The sequence below is a fragment of the Mytilus trossulus genome, chromosome 3, assembly GCF_036588685.1.
Source record: "Mytilus trossulus isolate FHL-02 chromosome 3, PNRI_Mtr1.1.1.hap1, whole genome shotgun sequence".
NCBI classification, from domain to species: domain Eukaryota; kingdom Metazoa; phylum Mollusca; class Bivalvia; order Mytilida; family Mytilidae; genus Mytilus; species Mytilus trossulus.
This window is the reverse complement of record NC_086375.1, coordinates 51307221-51330258: the sequence shown is the minus strand read 5'-3', so window position 1 is coordinate 51330258 and position 23038 is coordinate 51307221. Positions and strand designations below refer to the sequence as shown.

At 32.0% G+C, this 23038-nt stretch overlaps 1 protein-coding gene and 1 long non-coding RNA gene across 2 annotated transcripts; both read left to right on the top strand.

The window, feature by feature from the left end:
* Positions 1-6764: 6764 nt before the first annotated feature.
* Positions 6765-8321, top strand: LOC134711771 (forkhead box protein fkh-2-like). The gene has a single exon (XM_063572637.1). The coding sequence runs from the start codon at positions 6919-6921 to the stop codon at positions 8116-8118; it is 1200 nt and encodes a 399-aa protein (XP_063428707.1). The 5' UTR covers positions 6765-6918; the 3' UTR covers positions 8119-8321.
* An 8464-nt stretch (positions 8322-16785) lies between these two features.
* Positions 16786-18486, top strand: LOC134709521 (uncharacterized). Its single transcript, XR_010105977.1, has 3 exons — positions 16786-16869; positions 17369-17487; positions 18047-18486. It is a non-coding gene; the product is annotated as an uncharacterized LOC134709521 (long non-coding RNA).
* Positions 18487-23038: the final 4552 nt, after the last annotated feature.

Genomic DNA, 23038 nt, shown 5'->3' with positions numbered 1-23038 from the left:
CACATGGTTGTAAATATTCCAAAACAACGTCAGACGTTTAAATTATTCATATTTCTTTCTTGTATCATTAATTGTTTTCGATTCTAATAACTACCAAAAAATTAATGTATATACCATTTATATAAGTGCACGTGAACTATGAGTTCTTGGTTAACCTACATAAAGTACGCTCGAAGTCACGGCAATATATTTTTTTCAAAATGTATAAAAGATTAGGTGCATAAAAGGACCTTGTAATCACTTTACCACATGAAGATGAAAATCAGAATTTGTTTATTTGTGAATTTTTATTTTTTTCCTTCATATTTTTAATTAAAATCGGAATCAATTATCATTTTCCTTTGAAAACTTTGCTCTCAAAGACATTATTTTTTTATTTTTTTTTAGTTTCAGATAAAAAAGAATGAGTTCTACCAAAATTGTCCTTTATTAACAAAATAAAAAGACCAGGACTATATGAAGATAAATACTGATATCATTTTAGGCAGTTTTAAATGACAATACGACATTGCATGATGACGGATGCATGGACAGACCGGCAGTAGTTGCTATAGGATACCATGGACTAGTCGGCATAGTGCGGGAATTTCTCGCTACATTGAAGACATGTTGTTTCTTTGACACATTCCCCATTTCCATTCTCAATTTTATTATCTTAAACATTCGACTAACTGACATTGAACCAACATATCTTTTCATTTTAATTACCCAACAAAAGTAAATAGGAAAAAGTCATGAAAAAGTCTTTTGCAGTACCAATTTCAATAACAAATGTTCACTAAAATACAAAACGATTTCAAGCTTTCAATGATTTTCGCAATGACAAATAAGCGACGCGGCACTTGATCTTTCACGGTCATTTTCACGATAAAAAAAATAGTGGTACTGATCTTTTACGATTATAATTATATGAATATTTCATTTTGCACCTATAGAACGACAGAAATTCGAGAATAGTAATTTAGTCATTCATATAATGAAAAATGAATTTTGGTTTGCAGTTTTTATTGAAATGTTGAAGAACAATTTGCCTTTTGCAACTTTTTGAAAACGTATCAATTCTGATTTTATCAGAACCATTATGACAGACATTTTCTTTTACATATTTGTCCCTCTAACTTAATAAATAAGATCATGTATCAACCCTGCATTTTTTTTTTATCTCGGAAACATTTCCTTCGCGATCTTATAACAGATCTTTCATTATCCTATTGCAATACTTATTCTTTCGCGACCATTTTCTCGATATACCAAATGACAGCCGTGTTAAATGTCTGCACAATACAAAATACAGACAGGGACTGAAACATAGGATTAAACATTAAAGATTTGGTGTTAACACTCGCGTTTTTCGGTTTAAAATAAACTTTGTTTTCCAATCCGAATGACCGCTGAAAAGAAGCAAGGTGGCGTATTTTTCAAATTTTGATTCTAGCACCCAGTTTTGCCCGTCTTTCACCTTTGGAAGCCATAACATAAAATGCCGCTTTCTCATCATAAACCCGACTCTGAGTGTTTATATTTTAGCAAGACAGATGGAATAATATACTAATTAGCAAGAGTACAAACAAATTTGCTTAAGCACTAATTGTTTGGCAACTTTATCCTATCCAGTTCTGACATAATCTGCAATTGTTTGTTTTATAAAGAATCTGAAACAAATTACACACAAACATATGTAGCTGATAAATAGTTTTATCATCCATTATTTTGGCATTATGTTTCAGCGGTCTCGTTAGCGGAAGGATTTGTTTATTATGATTGTTAATCGCCTACAACATATGATTGACCATACACATCCGCGGGAATGTAACAAGACCACCATGGTCAAACTAATTATCCCAGCGGTCAACACAAATTAACAGATAAGTTTTTATATCCACATCAAATTTATCTATTCAATATATTTAAAATGTATATAAACGGTGTTTGTATGTGTAACCTTTATTTACAAATACGGACATAAAAGAAAAACTGGTAACCGCAGAGAATAGTGAAGGCATACTGTATTGCGGTAAAAGATATTTAAGGATTAAAAAGAGATTAAGACTTTTTCCCACACTTACTAACGAAGTTGACAAAAATATTTAAAATTTTGGATGACTAATGCTTACTGAAAATTGGAAACAAAGCTGTCCGAATCAAATTGCTTACCGTAAGTTTTCGCAAACGTCGAGGTAGATGTACCGCTAACATGTTTGACCCCGCCACTTTCTTTATCTATGTGTATGTCCAGAGTCAGGAGCCTATAATTCAGTGGTTGTCGTTTGTTTATGTGTTATATTTTTTTATTCGTTCATTTTTTATGCATAAATTTAGCCGTTAGTTTTCTCGTTTTAATTGTTTTAACGTTATTGTCATTTCGGTTTTTTAGCCGACTATGCGGTATTGGCTTTGCTCATTGTTGAAGGCCGTACGGTGACCTACAGTTGTTAATTTCTGTGTCATTTTGGTCTTTTAGAGAGTTGTCTCATTGCCAATCACATCACATCTTTTTTTATATATTTACTGATCTTAAGTTAATATTTTATACTGAAAGATAGGTGTTTGGCATTATCAATTCGTTTTACTAGAAAAAAAAAGTGCGAAGCTTCGAGCTTTTAGAAACAAATTGGATGCAAGTCCTTTCGTATTAGTTAACGAAACACTTTATGATCAACGGTTATTCATGTCTTTGATAGTGTTCTGAATTCATATTTCACGGGTCGTGTAAAATTTGATACTCAGTAATACATCAGTATTGAATCTGAATCTAAAATATCTCGTGTAACCAAAACCGCACAGATTCAAAATAACACAAACAAAGGTAAAGGCGACAGAAAAATCCTATAACTCAGAATCTAAGTTATTTTCAATACAACACACACCGATAACTTAACCAAAGATAAAAAAAACAAAAGGTATCACAAAAATCCCGAAAATAGAAAATAATTAAACTGGTACAGATGGTAAACCCATCCGAAATAAGCCTTTATAACTTTATCAAAAGTAAAGTCACCTTTTATTTGAGCAACACAAAAAAGAAGATGTGGTATGATTGCCAATGTATATAATAATAGTCTGATTGCCAATGATAAAACTAATCACAAGAGACCAAAAGACACAAAAATTGACAACAATAAGGTCACCGTACGGCCTTCAACAATTAGCAAAGCCCATACCGCATAGTAAGCTATAAAAGGCCGCGAAATGACAATTGTAAAACAATTCAAACTAAATAATAATGTTTATTTCAGTACTTTACAAATGTTAAATGTAGTTCTTCGGCAGAAGTGTAAAGGTGCCATCAACACAGACAATTGTTGCGTTATTGTGTATCTAATAATAATCCAAGCATATATATCCATTTCAATATGAAGGGTTCATTATATGTTATTGGCTTTTGGTGCAATGTCGAAGACTTTTCTTGTGACTTTGACTTGTTTGACACTCCGCTATATATACATTCACCATATAATGGCATTTATTATTTTCGTTTATATATAATTATGACGCATATATTCTGTGAAAGTTTGTAATTCAACATTGTTATAGAATTTAACTCTTTACACTCAAATCGCGACTAAGTACCGATGTTTGACAATTTCCTAGTGGGCTAATAATACCACATCTCATTGACATTTGTACCCCTGTCGTCCTAATCAACCGTTAGACCAACACCTAACAAGCAACTCGATTAAGGGTCCAATCGATAGTAATTTGAAGTCCTTATTTGTTTTTCCCGTGGCATTGTATACAGTTAAACCGTTGATTTATTATTATTTTTAACCGTACGACAATCAGACGAGCCACGGAAGCACTGAGCCATGCCACACTGACATGATATTTTCTCAAGTTAATGAACTTAGCATTATCTAATAGCTTGTTTTCATTCTCAGCATGCTTGAGGACTAGACTAAGTTTAATCAAGAAAGAAAAATATAACGATGACAAAAAGAGTCTAATTGACTTAATTTACAAAACTTCACGTTCGTGTATCAGCGGGTTTTCAACTTCTCAAGGGCTTTCTGTTTCAATATGCTTTCATGTTTGTATTGGTAATGTTGTTCAACAATTAATTATCACAGAACAAAAGAAAACAAACCCAAGCAGACAGATTCTACAAACCTAGTGGTTGGCATATTTATAAAAAAAACCTCGAAGGTTTTCAACTCAAAAAATGATACCTTTATCATTTAGCAATACTTCTTTAAAATTGGCTCTTTAAACATGTTAAAGATCTCTTTAAAAACAAACTGCACAAGTAAAAATTATGAATGAAAATACGGAAGCGTATTAGCGCCACACATTTTTTTTTTTCCTATGTTTGCGTTATAACGCAAACCTTTGCGTTGAACGCAAACCTTTGCGTAACTAACGCAAACATTTTGCGTTATAACGCAAACCTTTGCGTTACAACGCAAACCTTTGCGTTATAACGCAAACCTTTGCGTTATAACGCAAAATGTTTGCGTTATAACGAAAAGGTAAAATGTTTGCGTTATAACGCAAAGGTCCAAAATGTTTGCGTTATAACGCAAAGGTTTGCGTTATAGGGAAAACGGTAGTATTACATTTTCCCAGCATTAGGTTGGCCTTTTGTGTACCCAAGACAGGTGAAGGAAGTCAACTAATGAGCGCTGTGATTGGATGTAAGGGTACAATATATTTTTTATTTATCTATGAATAACAGCAGTTTGTATATTTACAATATGAATTTTAAAACCTAAGATAAATTTAAACTTATAATTGTACCAATAAAATTTCATCCATATAGGAATCTCTAAAAAAAAAAAACCATTCTCGCAAACTCGTACAGTGTTCTACGGAAGCGTATTAGCGCCACACATTTTTTTTCCCCCTATGTTTGCGTTTAACGCAAACCGTTGCGTTATAACGCAAACCTTTGCGTTGTAACGCAAAGGTTTGCGTTATAACGCAAACATTACCTTTGCGTTATAACGCAAACTTTGTTCAGTGTTTAGAAAGAAGTAAAAAAAAATTGAGGCTGTACCCTTTATATGCCAAACAAAATATAATAATTTTGTTTTGAGTCTGGCAAAGGGGAAAAGGTGGATTTTAAAATAATTTATCACTATTCTCTATTCTTTTTATATTGTATTGTTTATGATTCAGCACCCTCTATTCTTTCTTTTCGATAATACAAACCCACCCATACCCGTTTACACTTTCGCCATTGCTTTCACGTTGGAATTAAATTTTGTAAGTTTCATGTAATCCTAAAAAAGCATATACATCTTTCAAAAAAGAAAATATTTGAGAAATTATAAAGATCCAATTACGTGTTAACAATTTCTGAATGAATTACATATATTTGCAATTATGTTCATAAAGCCATTCATTTAAAATTAGCATTGCGTCTTTTTTTCCTTTATAATTTTGAGATGTTATTTGTTTAGAAATAGATGTCATCAGAACTATTTTGTCGATCATACTTCTAAAAGAAACGGATACAGAAAATGAGAGTTTAACAAATTTCATTCACTTCTAGATTTGTATGTGTGATTTTTTTTATTTGAAGTTACTATCCTTCGACTTTTAACATATAAACATTCTATCAACACCGAACCATATATCTAAATATTAACAGAACCAACGGAAACAAGTTTCACATAACAAGTTGTTAAGTATAACAAGTAAAGATTTCAAAAGGTTCTGCTTATTAACATTCACAAGTATGAAAGGAAAGTCAAAGGCTGTGTTTACAAATAATAAAGATAATGTGAAAATAAGAGCCGTATTGCTAAATTTTATTTGCATCTGAATGTTTCTTTTATTTTGTATTTAATCTCGGTGGATTCCTCCATCTTTGAAAGGTTATCAAGGTGATATTTATACATTTTGATTTAACGCATTTTTTAAACATTTATTTCAAACGACTGAATTATCGTAGTTTGGAATAACGATATAAAACAGAGAACGAACTCTCACTTTTATCAATGAATTTTTAATATGGGAAATAAAAGAGAATAAAAAATAATCAAGTTGAATCACAAGTAAAATAAATCTCTATTAAATAAGTAAATAAGACTAGTAAAGAACAAGGAACATGAGCAAATTATTTAAAATTACAGATTGTTTATTTAAAGTAAACAGAGACATTTAAAATTATATGTAAAGACAGAGGAAATTTTTGCGTTTGGAATATGATTCGCTCAAAATACGAGTAAACAAATAAATCCAAAACATTTTTTTATGTTTCACTAGTAAATTTCGATTTTAACATATTAAAAAAAATGTCTATATATTTGTTATCGTATGTTATTTCATAAAGGATAGGAAATAGACACCTGTGAACATTCCCTGTACTTTGAGGTGTTTCAGCTGGGGTTGTCAAAATGGGTGGTCAATTTTCGATATCATAGATGGATCAGTAACACCCCCTCCCCTTCCCGCCTTCCCATTCATATTTAATTTCTTATATTCGGTTTTAGATGGTCTTTAAACTAAAAATAAACTGTATTTTCGGCATTCATTATTAAAATAAGACCTCTTTTATATTTGTATCGACAAATATTTAAAATAGTAAAAAAAACAAATTTCCTTGGATGAGTATTATCGTATACCATATCTTTTACACGTGCCTCGCATGTTATAAATTTACACCTTTTTGGCGTAAATACATAATACAATAAAAATATGATATAAAGGAAAATGAGCTTAGATTGAACAAGTATTGTTGAATTAGGGCGGAGCTCCACAGCATGTTTTCTTTATGGTATTGGTTTACTCGAATAAAAGGCGGAGTCAGATCATCTGGTGATGATCGTTGAAGATTCGCTGAGATTATATTATACCCAGAAGTAATACAAATTGTCATTAATAAAGACTTGTTAAAAGTTGACAAAACGTTCATATGATCAGATTAGTTTCAATATTACACTTCCGATCAAATATTTGAAAATACTTCAAGTCGATATGGTACAGTTCGGAACAAGTTCTGATTTTCCCGTTCAGAAGTCAAGACCATCATTCAGCATAAGTAGGGTGCTTGGAGAAGGCATCGACGATACACCTAGAGATTATTCGTTACATTTCAAAAGTGAAAATTCAGCACAGAATTCAAATAATGAAACAAATGATGACAATGGGAACATAGATGTTGAAACATTTGAATCTGATGTCGAGGAAAGTAGTTTTTCAGAAAGTATGTTCCAGGGAAAATCTCCCACCGAGTCTGATGCAGATTCTTGTTCAGAAGGGATAGAATCAAGTGAAGCAAAAACTGAAGACAACAAACGCGAAGATGAAAAACAGAATGGAGTGAAGAAACCAGAAAAGCCACCATTTAGTTACAATGCTCTTATTATGATGGCTATCAGAAGTAGTCCCGAAAAAAGACTGACATTAAATGGAATTTACGAATTTATCATGAAAAGTTTCCCATACTACAAAGACAATAAACAAGGCTGGCAAAATTCTATCCGTCACAATCTGAGTTTAAACAAATGTTTCGTCAAAGTGCCAAGACATTATGATGATCCAGGAAAAGGAAACTACTGGATGTTGGATCCATCTTGCGATGATGTGTTCATAGGTGGAACAACGGGGAAACTTCGGCGCAGATCAACAACAGCATCACGCAGTAGACTGGCTGCTTTGAAACGAGCAGGTTTCCCGGGATTTCCGTTCAAACCAAATTCTCCGTATATGTGGTCCATGTCACCATTTTACAATATTGGTGCCCAAGCGGCATCTTTGAGGTATCCTGGACTTTCGGGACTCTCTTTGTATCCATACACAAATTTATTATCGTCCGCAGCCGCCATGCCAAATCCAGCACACACTAGAACCACGAACTTTTCAGTAGATCGTTTACTTGGACTAGACATCGGTGCTTCTAATGCGTCAAATATGCAAAATGCAAAGAATGGATCTCAGGGTTTTCAGTGGTATCCATCTCCAGCAGGACTAAGACTTCCCGTCAGTGAACCCGAAACTAGTCCTCGAGGACTCGATTTAAGTTTTCTTAAAGGACTCCATGGTCTTCCAGTCTCGCCTGGGTCTGCGTTCACTTCTCCCGTCTCTCTGCAACAGGCCACTGCCATGAACAGAAACATTTTGTCACAAGCATCGTTACACCATAGACAATCAGTGAATGATGGAAGAACGAGTTAATCTGATAAATATAATTTATTTCGGTGCAATATACAAACATTATGGAAGATTGACCTCAAGGTAAACTGTCAAAAAACTGTTCTAAAAGTGCTGTTTTAAGTGCATGTATTTGGAAAAAAATAACTGTTTTAAATCTGTTATAGTATGTTACATGAAAAGAATTATCTTTTTAATATATATTATTAAATTCAATATAGATGTCATTTGATTATTAGTTTTTTACATTTTATTCGAGTTGTATTTTTCACTCGTTATTTGATTACTACAAGAAACTCGTCACTTTCTATTCTTTTTCTTTTATTTCTATTCTTTAAAAATGTACAATTAAATATTGGATATACTGATTATTTACTGATCAAATTGAAGATTAAGTTTGTTAAGTTTTGAAAATAGAAAGACACCATGGAATAGAACAAGATTGATGAAAATAAGATTTAATCCCAGAAAATTGACCGGATAAAATAGGAACAAAATAAAGTAAAGATAGGAAGAAAAAAAATTGCTCCAATTTAATTCTGAAATTAGACAATTTAATTAGACAATTCATAGTTTTTTCAATATACCAATTTCATACATTTTCAATTTTAACTATCAATTTCATTGTGTGTAAATCTGCTTTTATTTTTTATTACTGTTTAACGTAAAGTTCTAAGCAAGATTATTGTTATTTTAATTATTTAACTTAAAAATATATATTGATTTTCTTTAGATTTTCACTTCTTTTTAAAAATACTATCTACGTGAAATATGTATTACCCGGGATGATAGTACATGAAATATATATTAGCCGGATGAAAGACATCCACTGGGCAGATTAGGACCACCAACATATTACTTTACAAGATAATTTGAAAGGATGAAACGCCACGATTATTGACTCCCGGTGAATTTTTTACACTTTATTGTGATGAATTTCAATGGTAATTTATACCATCAAATTCTATGTAACAGTTAATATTATTATTTGAATTTGCAACATAAACATTCATCCTTGTTTGCAACAGTTGGTATTTTGAGGAGATTTTATTCGACTGCATGAGATATATGACAACAAACACGATTTCTTTATGTAAAATACAAGACCAGAAATTCAATAAACATGGGATTACACGCCAAACAATAAATTTGTTCGCATAAAAACGCCTCATACAACAAATATAAAATGTGTGTTCTGTGGTTAATACATATTTTCGATATTATTGCATTTTACCCTTCAGAAAATTATCAATATCAACCTTGTTTATTTTCCACTTTTATGCAATGATAATATTAAGTTTTAAAGCTTGTTTAATTATTTTTCATATCAAAATACGACGTGAGAAAGTTTTACCACAAAATAACCAATTTTATATAAACTCATTACAAAGAATTCAATGGCTATTAGAGATCAAATGAAGATTTTTCTTCAGTTAATAGGCACGTGCTACAAATAGGAAATTTGAGGTTCATCTTTGCAATTTTAATAAAAAATAAATTGAAAAATCTGCTAATTTATTTGTTTAAACATGTACATTAAGATGTCAATCAAATATTCACCATTAAATAATTTCAACATAAAAACTATCACTTCTGAAAATGTGAATAAGGAACATGCGGTGAAGCTTTCGGCACATTTACGGAAATCAATAAGTGCACGCGGCTGTTTTTCCGGAATGAGGTGAAGCAAAGAAAAGTGATAAATTCAGTTTGTCACCCCTGTCACATTAATTCTTTTGTTTTGCTGAAAATTAAGCTCTGCCAGGCACTATTTTCATCAAAATATATAAATACATACATTCAAATTTTAAGGAGTATAACGTTATACTTTGTTGGTTTAACAATTGAATTAATTAATTGATATATTTTTGAAATAACAGATAAATCGAAATGAATTTTTCAATTTATCTGTTTAGTTATCATGAATTGATATTTTGTTAAATGGATGCTAAAAACGAATTATTAGACTGAAATTCTCGTGTCTTAGGATTTGTTGTCACAATTAAAAGTAATATAAATATTGTTGAAACATTTATTTAAAATATTTATTTTGTAAAGTATGTGCCTTGCAATTTCTTTAAATATAAACCTTAAATTCAGGAAACAAACAAATTGAATTATTAAATGAATAATATTACGGAAAAGCGATTACAGCAAGATAAAGCATAAAAACAAAGGTTTCTACAGACGCTTTTTGTCGATATCTATTTAAACAGCCACATAAAAAAGGAGATGTGTTTTGATTGCAAATGAGACAACTATATTCACAAGACACTAAATGACACAGAAATTAACAACTGTGGGTCACTGTACGTCTTCAACAATGAGCAAAGCCAAAACCGATAACGGCTTAGTCAGCTATTAAAGGCCCCGAATGACAAATGTAAAACAATTCAAACGAGAAAACTAACGACATTATTTACCAACCACAACATTGAACGAAAAACAAATATGTAACATTGATAACCATTGAAATACAGGCTCCTGACTTGTAACAGGCATATCAGACAGAATGTGGCGTGGATTAACATGTTTGTTATGCTTTACGGTTACACATGTAGTAAAGTCTTGGATTCCAGTTTGTATCCGATTCTTTAGAAAAGAAAGAACTATGAGTGGAGTGTTGTGTGTCACACTTTGTTCTGTCTAGACCTAATCTATATAGGGATATACACGCTGTTCACAGCACATGTACATTAATTTTTAAAAAGTGTTCCTTTAGGGACGACATCAACAGTTCAATATAGGATTAAAAAAAAACTTCGTACATATAGTTTTTCACTGACCCCCACCTCTTAATTTAATTTGGGAAAAATTGAATGACCAATAAGGATATATATAAAGTCGATGTCAATTAAACAAAACTTGCACCAATGTTGATCTACCCCACCCCAAACTATTTGAATTAAGTTGTTTTATCCTTCATTGATGTTTTCATGTCTTCCTTTCAGTGAAGCATCAGTTTTTGTGTTCTTTTTTAAAGACTTGTTTTTTTTTATCCCTTTTCTTTGGGACATGACTTTGTCTGTTCTGCTCTGACATGTATTTTTTCATTGATTTCTTGCTATCTTTAAGTGTTTATTGACTATACAGATTTGGGACCTACCAAAACATATAATATATATTTATCGTTCTGATGATTAGTTTAGTTATAGTAGTCCAAGCCAGTCAGTCTGTTTTGACTGATTGCCGATTATTAACACAGGCATACAAAAAAATTACAACAAAAATTACAAACAAAAAATGTAAAACAAATTGTATGAAAGTTAGTACGTATTGCTAGTAATATATGCTGAGTACTGATAGTTCTGGGTATACTGGGTAGCACTACGTATTGGTTGGAACTTAATACTGAGAGTTGGTACCACTTGTCATTGGGTAAAGCACTAAGTATTAGGTATACCACTTCATACTGGTTAGCACTAAGTATACTGGGTAGCGGACAGTTTGTTAGCACTGTATATTGGTTAGCACATAGTACTGAGTATAACACTACGTATTGGTTAACAGTTATATATATAAGAGTATATGGTAGCACTTACTTAGTATTGGCTGGGTAGCACTGTGTATATGGTATAAATTACACTGAGTATTTGGTAGCACTTAGTATTTGGAAGCACTGTGAAACAGGAAAATGGAAACCCTTCCATGCCGAGCACCCGAGTTTAACCTCTTTTCTAGTGGGTTTCGCGTTGTTCAGTCTTTGGTATGCTGTGTAAACGGATGGTTCTTATTTTCCCTTTAGAATAGTGTACCCCCGTAGAAGTTTACTAAGACGACAAATTAAGGTCATATCAGAAAAGTTAATACTAGACCGACACAAAAAGAATTGACGATTCAGGACATGCAGACATCAAAAGAACATATAATGATCAAACCAACCCATTCTTTCAAACAACACGAAAAAACAACAATATTGATATTAGCTTTTATATAAGCTTTGGATTTCAAATATTTTTGCAACGAGCATCACTGAAGAGACATGTATTGTCGAAATGCGCATCTGGTGCAGAAAAATTGGTTTCGTTAATGTTATTTTGAACGTCCATGCAACTCGGGAGTATATGTCATTCGCTCCTGTGGGGTAAGCATATATGTCTGCGGCATTCTTCATATTGCCTTGTAGTCAAGGTCATATGTCATCCGTCATATTACATTCGTATTTTAAGGTTAACAAATAGTAGCTTCAGCATACCGTCGTCCGACATTGTCATATATGTTGTTAAACAAGATTAACATTGAGTTCATTCAACATATATGCTTATGAACTTGTAGTCAAGGTCATTCAACAATGAGTTTATTCAGCATATCAGTATACAGCATCTGTAATTTTTCAAGGAAGTCAAGGTCACCAAAGAATAGAGGTTGCATGATAACATTCGGCATACTTCATATTTCATAGAAGTCAAGGTCAAGAAGTAGTTGATTCAGCTTCTCTGCAAATGGCCTGATTATCGAGTAGGCAAGACAGTATTTCCACGTATACGTCTTTCAACTGATTGCCTAGGCCTGATATTCAAGGTATAAAAACGTGCCTTAATTGAGCATATCCATGCACTCACTACAGTCTTCATATTGGTATCGGGTCATCAATGTGCCGAATCTAATAAATAATTACATATAGTTGATCTTTTGGGGGAGACTCAAGCGAGCAAAGGTATGTAATAAGTAAAAGCGAAAAGGCGATCAAAACTTACCCTTACAGATGGTAAACATATTTAGTGTAAAAGAATCTGTCGCCATGATAATATACTTTGTGTATTACAGTGAAGAATAATTACAGAAAGCGTTCTGGGTTTTTTTCTTCTATCTAGTTAGGTAAAGAAGTCCACAAAATACAAAAAATGATGATAAAATATCAATGTTTTAAAATCTTAATTCACCATGAATCAATTATTACAGCTATCGGACATTAAAAACAGTATTTTTTAAAAGTTTGATCTCGAGTTTACCAAAAAATGTTTCATTTGAGGTATTTGACTGAAAATATACACGAAACCATTTTCCAATTTTCAAGATATCAAAACCCAAAATAATAAAATCCATTTCATATGATAAGGTACTTCTGGAAGTAACCAATTATTAGTAAACAAAATCAGCAATGGATGCATATATATAGTTATAAGGCGAGTATATTCGTTGATAACTAGTATCAGTTGAAATAGTTCATTATAGCAATTTAAAATATGTAGACAACATTTTTATAGTGCCAATATCGATCATAAAATTTAAAGTTGTGAAAGATCACGTTCTAGTGCACCAAAATATTTTACATATTCCGAGTTTTGACAACTTTTACACCTGGCGAAGTGTACACAAACGACACCTTTCTCTGTATATCAAACTGTCCGTAGGAATCTCCCACACCGCTAACTGTTGACAAACAATCTTTTTAATGATAATCCCTCTCGTTTGTAACTTGTCATTTAAAAGATTATCAATTTAACTTATCTCGCCTAAACCTCTAAACATCACAAGATTATTGCACCAGAACCACAATGAAATTCAATAAAGATATTTATATGCAAAAAGGTTACGACTTTTTACAGAGGGAGCCACTTTGAGTAGACAAATTGTTATCATTTTAGTTTTTGAAGAAATGAAAAATAGACAAGGTCCTGATTTATCGAAACACCAATGAAATTGACATATTTGACAATATAATCCATATTTGCATAACAACTAAGAGTTTTATAATTATTCTACACAAAACATATCGAACTTCACATGTACGTTTGCAAACAGTTTCTTACATTTTTACCTTCAAAGAAAATAGTGTTGACATGCACGGCTGGTAGTCGATGGTCATGCAATTGTATTTTATAGACAATAGTACAGAATGCCCTTTATTGTGTCATATTCTTTTAACAAACCATAGAGTAGATATATATACGACCGTTTCTATGCAAAAACTAAACACATCGTCCTCAAGCGAATACTAGAGAAAAAAAAGACTGCTAATAATATAGTCAGAGTGTGTATGAAAACAATTAATAATGTTAGGTACCGAAGCATTTAAGAGCCGGCAAGTCCTCAACATGCATAAATAAACAAAAAACATTAAATAATAGAGGTAAATTTTCAATTTACGGTCGTAAGAGACGAAAATAGTACAATTTAAAAGTACTAGATAAATTAATTAAAATGGAGTTGCTGGTGTTTCTGCATACGTTTTGGAAGTACAAACTTTGGTCTCCATTGTAATGTAACCATCATTCTTTCAGTTTTGATTGTAATGCATGGTCTTTAATGATTTGGTTATCCTGAATTATGACCTTTATTTTGAATAGTTTTTTGCTTCTTATAAAAAATATTGAAAGTTGCATAGGTGCGTTATCATGAAACCCTAAGTATCAATTCACAAATGCTATATTTTGTGAAGGTTATTGCCTTATATAATACACCTTTGTTTCTTTGGAAAAAATATGAATAAGTAACCATTTCTTTCTTGGTGTCAGAAATATGCCATTTTCTTAAGTGTTCCTATTCTTTATTCACATTTTTTATATATAATTATCTGCAGAAAACAGTACGCAGAAAAAAATCATATTTCTATTAACATGAATTCATTAAAGAAAAAGCAAAATTATCCAGAACGTATAAGAATGGTGTCCATTTAATTACAAGTTCTAAGTAGTGGTCATTCCTGTCATGTATGATATCTTGAAGAGAATGATGCGTAGATAATTGTATATATATTTATATAAGATAAGGGCAAGAAAATGTTTATATTTAGTTATTGATACATCGTCAAAATTGTTTATAAACTTTGTTTATTTATTATTGTCCAGATACCTTCGCTTTGCGCTAGTATTGTCTGGACATAATTATATTCTTAGGTTCATATCGTTATGGTCTCACATATTTATTTTCCATTTCAAATTTGTTTATCCGGTACCCTCCGGCCCAAAAACTATGTTTTGACATGCATGATACTTTTCTGTGTAAATTGACCGTACCTCTCTCCTCGTATCGGTCACTTATAGTTTATTATCATAAAGTTAGGGTGGCACGTAGTTCTTTTCTTATTTTTGTTAACATTTTGTATATTTTCACAATTCAACCATCAGCATATGTAAACATTGAAGAAATATGTATGACCTTAAACTGAAACTACACACCTATTTATATTTGGTCATTTATTTCTTACAAGCCTTCATTTTAACATTTTTAACCAAAATTTTAGGAATTTGTTTTAATTTTTAAGTGCCTTTTCTTCCAATCCAAAAATGAAATACTTAAACATTATTGTAAATCTTGCATTAATGTACACTCGTCATCAGGTAGAGTCAATATGGACAGGAAAGAAAACCTCTATAAAAAGTTGGTTGTGCTTTGAAGTTTATTTTTCCTTTAAATTTTTTTTATGAAAATAGCAGTTTTTGGGTCATCTTTTATAAACAACTGATATTTAGATAAAACACGACATAATATTTTCAGAACCTAGAAGTACACTTTGAAGCTAAGACACGTGTGATCCCACTTCTTCTTGTATGGTAGTCTACAATTTATGAAATACAGGTTTCTTTTAATATTTGCTTCCATTATTAACTAGTCTCAAAGTTTATACTCAATATAATCTGTCATCTATTTTGCTGGACTTATAGTACACTCTTTTTTATTGTCCTTCAAAATGAATAATACTAATTATAATTTGTGTTATCTTATTATTAAAATGTTGTACACAAAGTTCCTGAAAAAGGTCTCTCGATTAGTCAGAAAGACGTTCTATACATTGTTGACAAAGCAAAGCAGGGTTGTCGTGTGTTTTTAGTTACAGTATTAAATAGAAATGTTGTCGAAGTGAAGGAATTGCTTCTGCCGACGGCTGAAACTTGTTATCTTTGCAAATAATGCCTAACGGATACAAATCCGATACTTTCTGTTAAGAACTATAAACAAATGATAGAAAATTGATAGTTGTTTCAACCAAGTAATTGATTTAAAACAAGAAACTGATATCAAGTCATCCATTGATAACCCATAATAACAACGAAAAGTGTAGATACAGGCGTCAATTTAACAGAACATCACATTTGTAATAATCAGTCAAATTAAACTTGTTTTGGCATTTCCGTTGCAATTTGTTTTAAAATATTAAACATTTCAATTATATAACCAAACAATACGCTCTAGCGCATCCTACACTGCAAATATTGCGGACGCCACGCGTTCCAATTTTAAACACAATATGTTCAGTTATTAACATTCGTGTTCCACATTGAACGCCAGCGTTAAAAAATATAACAGATTGTGTTCAGTCTTTGAACGCACATGTTCAAGACAAGTGTTCTAAATTGAACACTAGAAATGTTCTAATATTGTAATGGGGAGTGAAAAAATATTTCATCGCTTCAGAGTCAAACAGACGATGAATAAGGGTGATTCGCACTATAATTTGACGATGAATGTAGTTTAGCTGTATTGACATAAGCAAATTATAGTTTGGTAAAAAAAAATGAAAGAGCGTATTTATATAAGCGTGCAAATGATTGATTTTTAGTATAAATCTTCTTTCTAAAGGACTTAAGTTCTTTGGGTATATTTTTTTACAATGTAAATGTGTAAATGCTCACGAAAACGTTGCTATTTTAAAAGTGTTCTGGCGTCGAACATGATGCGTTCAAATTTACCATTTCCCCCCGAACGCCATGTGTTCCAAACATGCCCGCGTACATAACAGCGCTTGACGTATTAATGTACCGGAAGTTTGGTTTTTGATCGTGATTGAAGAAGCTTCACTGAAGAAAATTACAGCAAAACTTGATTTAATAGGTATGTTTAATTTATATCTATATTTATCACACATTTTTTTTTAGTATTAAATCAACAAATTTCTACTTTGACAGGACACACTGAAGTATAAATGGAAGTAGAACATTTTGTGTCAACACATAACGGTGCTGTTATGCCATAATTCGATTTAAAAAGTAGGAGGTTCGTTGAGAGAATATATTTAGATGATCATGTTATAAAAAAAAATAACCAATGTAAATTTATACGTAAATGTTTAATGATATCGTTGCTATTGTAAATGTGTTCTAGTCTCGAACATGAAACGTTCCAGCTAATCGGTTTCTCTGAACGCCATGTGTTCCAATGTCAAGACAGAAGTTTGTAAAAAGGCATACTGCACCACTAATTTTAAATTTCTTATGTATATGTTATATTAATAGCTTTCTCATTCTTAAATACTTAAATCTTAGTAATTCATTTTAGCAAATGTCCACCGTTCATACATGTATTGTTATGTATTCTTATGTTACTTTTATAGGGTACAAACACAACTACAGTACTGAGGGGTAATTGTTCGTGCATACCTCGCCGAGAATGAAGAGAAAATTTCGCAGTTCAAGAGATGACTACTTATCCTGCACCATAAAAGTACTTTATGTAAGTTTAAGAATTTTAGGAGTGCCCATTGACTTCTTACAAGTTTTGTTATTGCAGATTTATCAATAAAATGTGCACCATTCACTGGTGTACATTAATCAGAAAACTATTTGAGCTAAATTCGATATAATAACATCAATTTAAATTGGAATTACCGTATACAGATCATAAGTGAAATTACTACATATCTTAAAAAAAAAAAGAGGCAAAAGGTAGTTAGTTTCTAGAAATGTGAGCAGTTAGTTTAGTGACAAGTCTAACGACAAAGTTTTGCCTAAAACACCTATGAGCATTTGCTGGACACTTCCTACCATCTTTTTTTAAAAGCTATAGAACACGAGAGCCCTCATACTTGAAAATGCATGTATACCACTCTTTAAAAATGTATCTTATCTAATAATGCTGACAAGTATAATAAAATTACAAAAACGAAATAAGAGTTTAATTCGAATTCTTAAGGAATATCGACATGATCCATAATTTGTTTACTCATACCAGAGACATATAATACAATTGTATTATATGTCTCTGCTCATACACTTTATATTTTATATTTTAGAACTCACAGTTGATGGATAACAAGGTTAAAGAGTAGTTATAACCCAAGGAGACGAATGTTCTAAAAAATGGAAGCTCAAAAGACGAATGTTCTAAAAAATGGAAGCTCAAAATCAGTAGTAGACGACTCAAATCATGTTAAAAAGTACCTAAGGTAGCAGTGTTACATGAACACCGACTCGACTAGTAGCAGCATATACACAGGGTATTTTATGTTTGATATTGACTATCTGAGTGCTATGAAAGCTGTGGATCATCGAAAATATTTGTGATAAACGAATCATTGACATAAGTATTTTGTAATTCAGGACAATGCTTGACTTGAGAAGTTGCAAACGATGAGTTAAACTGTGTTCATAAGTCACTAGACTTTGTTGTTACATAACAATTTTAAATATGACGAACATTTTGTTTATGGTTAAATATTTGGACACATTAATTTTTGCAAATTACAAATGTTATATTTTTAACTTGTCTAAATTGTCATTTTAAAGTTGTTTCAATATTTCACATTGTATTGTACTTTTTTTTAAATTTTGCCTCTTTTAATCAATTAAAGATGTTTTTAATCAATTAAATGATTTGTTTTACAAGACCACAATAATGTTTCAAAGAGTAGAACACTTTTTTCTGGAACATGTAAAATTGTGTTCCACTAATATAAACTATGTGTTCTGGATATTAACACATACTTCTGGAACACAGTCCAAGCGTTCCAGAAGTGTTACAAGGCTTGGAACGCGTAACGGCATACAATTTTGCTCACAAGTTCATGTTCCAGATTCAAACACTAGGCGTTCAAGGAGTACACACTATACGATCAAGAATAACACACATAGCGTTCGAAGGATGCACACATGATGTTAAAAACTGGAACACCAAAGTTAATATTTAGAACACTGTTACGCGTTCCAGATTCAAACACTCGGCGTTCAAGGAGTACACACTATCCGTTCAAGAATAACACACATAGCGTTCGAAAGATGCACACATACTGTTAAAAACTGGAACACCAATGTTAATATTTAGAACACTGTTACGCGTTCCAGAAGTGTTACAAAAGGGTGTTCAAAAAGTGTTCAGATTCTTAACACTTTTATTTACAGTGTATTTGTTTATGTTTTTGTTCATTTAACACTCCTGGCCGTTATCACATCCTATTATACACAACTGTTCACTATCACACCTTTTTTGTTTATATAACACAACTTATCTCTGTCACACCATTTTTTTTTTTGTTATTTGAAACTATTGTTCGCTATCACATCTTTTTTTTTGTTATTTATTTGACACTTCTGTTCGCAAGAACATCCTTTTTGGTTTATTAAACATTAATGTTCGCTATAACATCATTTTTTATCATTAAAAACAACTGTTCGCTACCACACTCTCTTTTGTTAATGTAACACAGCTACCACATCCTCTTTTGTTTATTTAACACTTGTAATCACTATCACGTCTTTTTATTTATTTAACACTACATTTTGCTGTCACATCCTTTTTGTTTCTTTACACCACTGCATGTGCGCCATCAAACCTTTTTTGTTTCTTTACATCACTGTGCGTCAGCACACCTTTTTTGTTATTTTACACCACTGTGCGCTATCACACCCTTTTTTGTTATTTTACACCACTGTGCGCTATCACACCCTTTTTTGTTATTTTACACTAATGTTTGCTACCCCACCCTGTTTTTTTGTTATTTTACACTAATTTTCGCTGTCACTGTCACATTCATTTTTGTTATTTAACACAAATGTTAGCTATCACATTTTTTTTTGTTTCTTTGCGTAACTGTTCGCTATCACTTCTTGTTTGTTTATTTTCCCACAACTGTTAGTTATCACACCCTTTTATGTTAATTAATACCACTGTTCGCTATCATATCCTTTTTTGATTATCTAACACTTCTGCTCGCTATTCCATCCTTTTTGTTTATTAAACACTACTGTTCGCTACCACACCGTTTTAAGCATGCATGTTATTTTACACTAATGTTCACTATCATTTTTCATTATCTAACACTTTTGTTCGCTTTCGCATCTTTTTTTTGTTTATTAAACACTACTGCTCGCTATCACACCGTTTTAAGCATGCATGTTATTTTACACTAATGTTCACTATCATTTTTCATTATCTAACCCTTCTGTTCGCTTTCACATCTTTTGTGTTTGTTTGTTTATTAAACACTACTTTTCGCTATCACATCTTTTCTAGTTTTCTTTACACCACTGTTCGCTATCACATTTATTTTTATCTATCTAACACTATCGTTTGCTGTCACATCTGTTTTTGTTTCTTTACACCACTGTGCGCTTGGACATTCCTTTTTATTTCTATACACAACTGTTTACTATCACATCCTGTTTTGTTTATTCAACACATATGGTCGCTGTCACATTCTTTTTTATGTATCTAACACTTATGTTCGCTATCACATCCTTTATTTTCCTTTTTTTACCTAACTGTTCGCTATCACATCCTTTATTTTCCTTTTTTTACCTAACTGTTCGCTACCACATCCATTTTCATTTATGTAATAGCAATACCACCGTTTGCTGTCTTTTTTTTATATTCTTTACACCACTGTGCGCTAAATATATCACACCCTTCTTTGTTATTTTACACAACTGTTCGCTATCACATCCGTTAAACTTTCCGCTACATTGAAACCCCATTGGGACCTTGTGCTGTTGTCTGCTCTTTTGGGTTGTCGTCTCCCTGACACATTTTTCGTTTCTATTCTGAATATTCTATAGAGCTATCGTCCATAGATTTATATATACGTAAGATGCAATTTTTATGGTTTACACGTCCTGTGTCTTCAATAGATTTTGCTATTTTGAAGTTTTAAACAGGTATCACTAGCTGAGGGCAACATCACCTGAAATGAAACTTAATGTTTCAGCTTAAATTACAAAAGGCGATAAGACGGTTGTGCAATGCTTGGGTGTTGTCGGAGAAGTGGAAGGAAAAGTAAAGGTTCCAGCATCGTTTGTGGGGAAGTGAAGAATATTATCTTCTCTAGCCTTGTTATGTTGATCTTCTGAACAGACACACACACGCACGCACATATGTATATACATAAAATAAAACAAAGAGTTTTTCTAGTATTGTTTTATATATTTACAAGATGAAAGACCTACATAAAAGTAACAAATTATTTTTCTTATACTTATTGTTTATCTGCAGTTAACTATCCACACTGCATAATACAAAACTGCGAAAATTATTTTGACATTCAGTCTCACATTATTATCTTTATTCGATAAATGGTATATTTATTCTAATGTTACTGTAACACTTTTAATAAAACAATTTATCAATAACATTCCTTTGGTAAGTTTTAGTATTTAATGACGAAGATTAACAACAAAAAACCACAAAACATCTTCAAGTATATATTTCAATATATCAGTGTAAATCTGAGACAGTTTTAACTATTTTTGAAGATTTTCACTGAGGTCTTCATGAATGACAGACTCGCAGTAAATAAATACCACTTGTATTAAAGTTGTTTGGTACTCCTGTTGATGTCCACTCGAACTATGACAATAGTATCCACACCACAATTTCATCTTTTCATTCAAGTATAATTCAGTGGTTTATTATTTTGTATATTAAGGGATGAACTTTTGCTGACCATGTTTACGCACTTGTTAACGAAACTCCTGCCCTTCAAGTAGACAGACTAACAAAACATGTCACAAATTCGTAGTGAGTTTTATGTTTATACAATATCTAAAGCAACAGCACGAAGGCAAAACATGTATTATGGATAGCTGTTATCCTTTGTTGTAAACCAGTGGTGTACAGACATCTGTGTGTATCTATACTGGATACACATCTATCTTTACCGATATTGTTTCAGGACCATTTTATTTGTTCTATTTTGGACGAAATATAATAATTGGAAGATTGTTTGGTGGCGGCATAGTCATTTACTAACTGCGTTCATTAATGTCTGAACAAGGATTTATACAGTCATTTACTATAAATAAATACTTCATCTGAAGTTTCCGCCTAGTATATGACATATTCATGGTCCAGTCAAGTACACAAGTGATCATTCGATGCTTGCTTTTATTTATATATAAATAATATTAAAGTCAGATATTTTCGCATATAATGATTGTTAGGTGTACCAGTACGTCTAACAGAAGTCTACTGACTTCGTCATTTCTGTGGCTCAATTATTGTCATTTGATGTTCTCGATTATTTGTCAAATCGTGTCGATGCGATGTTCAGTGGTTCATTTTAATTTTGAATTGCATCACTAAAAAAAATAGGAAAACAACACCTTAGAAATTTCATGTTCGTTCGGCGCTCAAAGCCAGATATTTGAAAGCAAAGGATGTATGATAACCAAAATCTTTGAAGAGCTATAACCAAAAAGGACAAAGTACACTGAAAAGATAGCCAAATCCATCTAAAGGCGAACCTTGTATCTCCCTCATTCAAAGCTCTAATTCCTTTCAAGGATTTGGCTATACTTTTTGGACATTTTGGATTATAACTCTTCATCTTTTATATAAGCTTTGGATTTCAAATGTTTTGAACACGAGCATCACTGAAGAGACATGTATTGTCGAAATGCGCATCTGGTGCAAGACAATTGGTACCGTTATTTTTTTTCCTACTACCGGGTCAATGCCTCTGCTAGTGGACTATAAGTTCCGGCGAGGGTATCACCAGCCCAGTAGCCTGTATTTCGGTACTGGCATGGACATACGGATTTTTTGTGTTATTAAAATTTGCTGTTTCAAACTATTAGAAATTATTATAAATTAAGGAATGTATCTCCCTCATGCAAAGCTCTGATTCCTTTGAAGGATTTGGCTATACATTTTGGACCTTTTGGATTATAGCTCTTCATCTTTTATATAAGCTTTGGATTTCAAATATTTTGAACACGAGCATCACTAAAGAGATATGTATTGTCGAAATGCGCATCTGGTGCAAGAAAATTGGTACCGTTAATTTTATTGCATG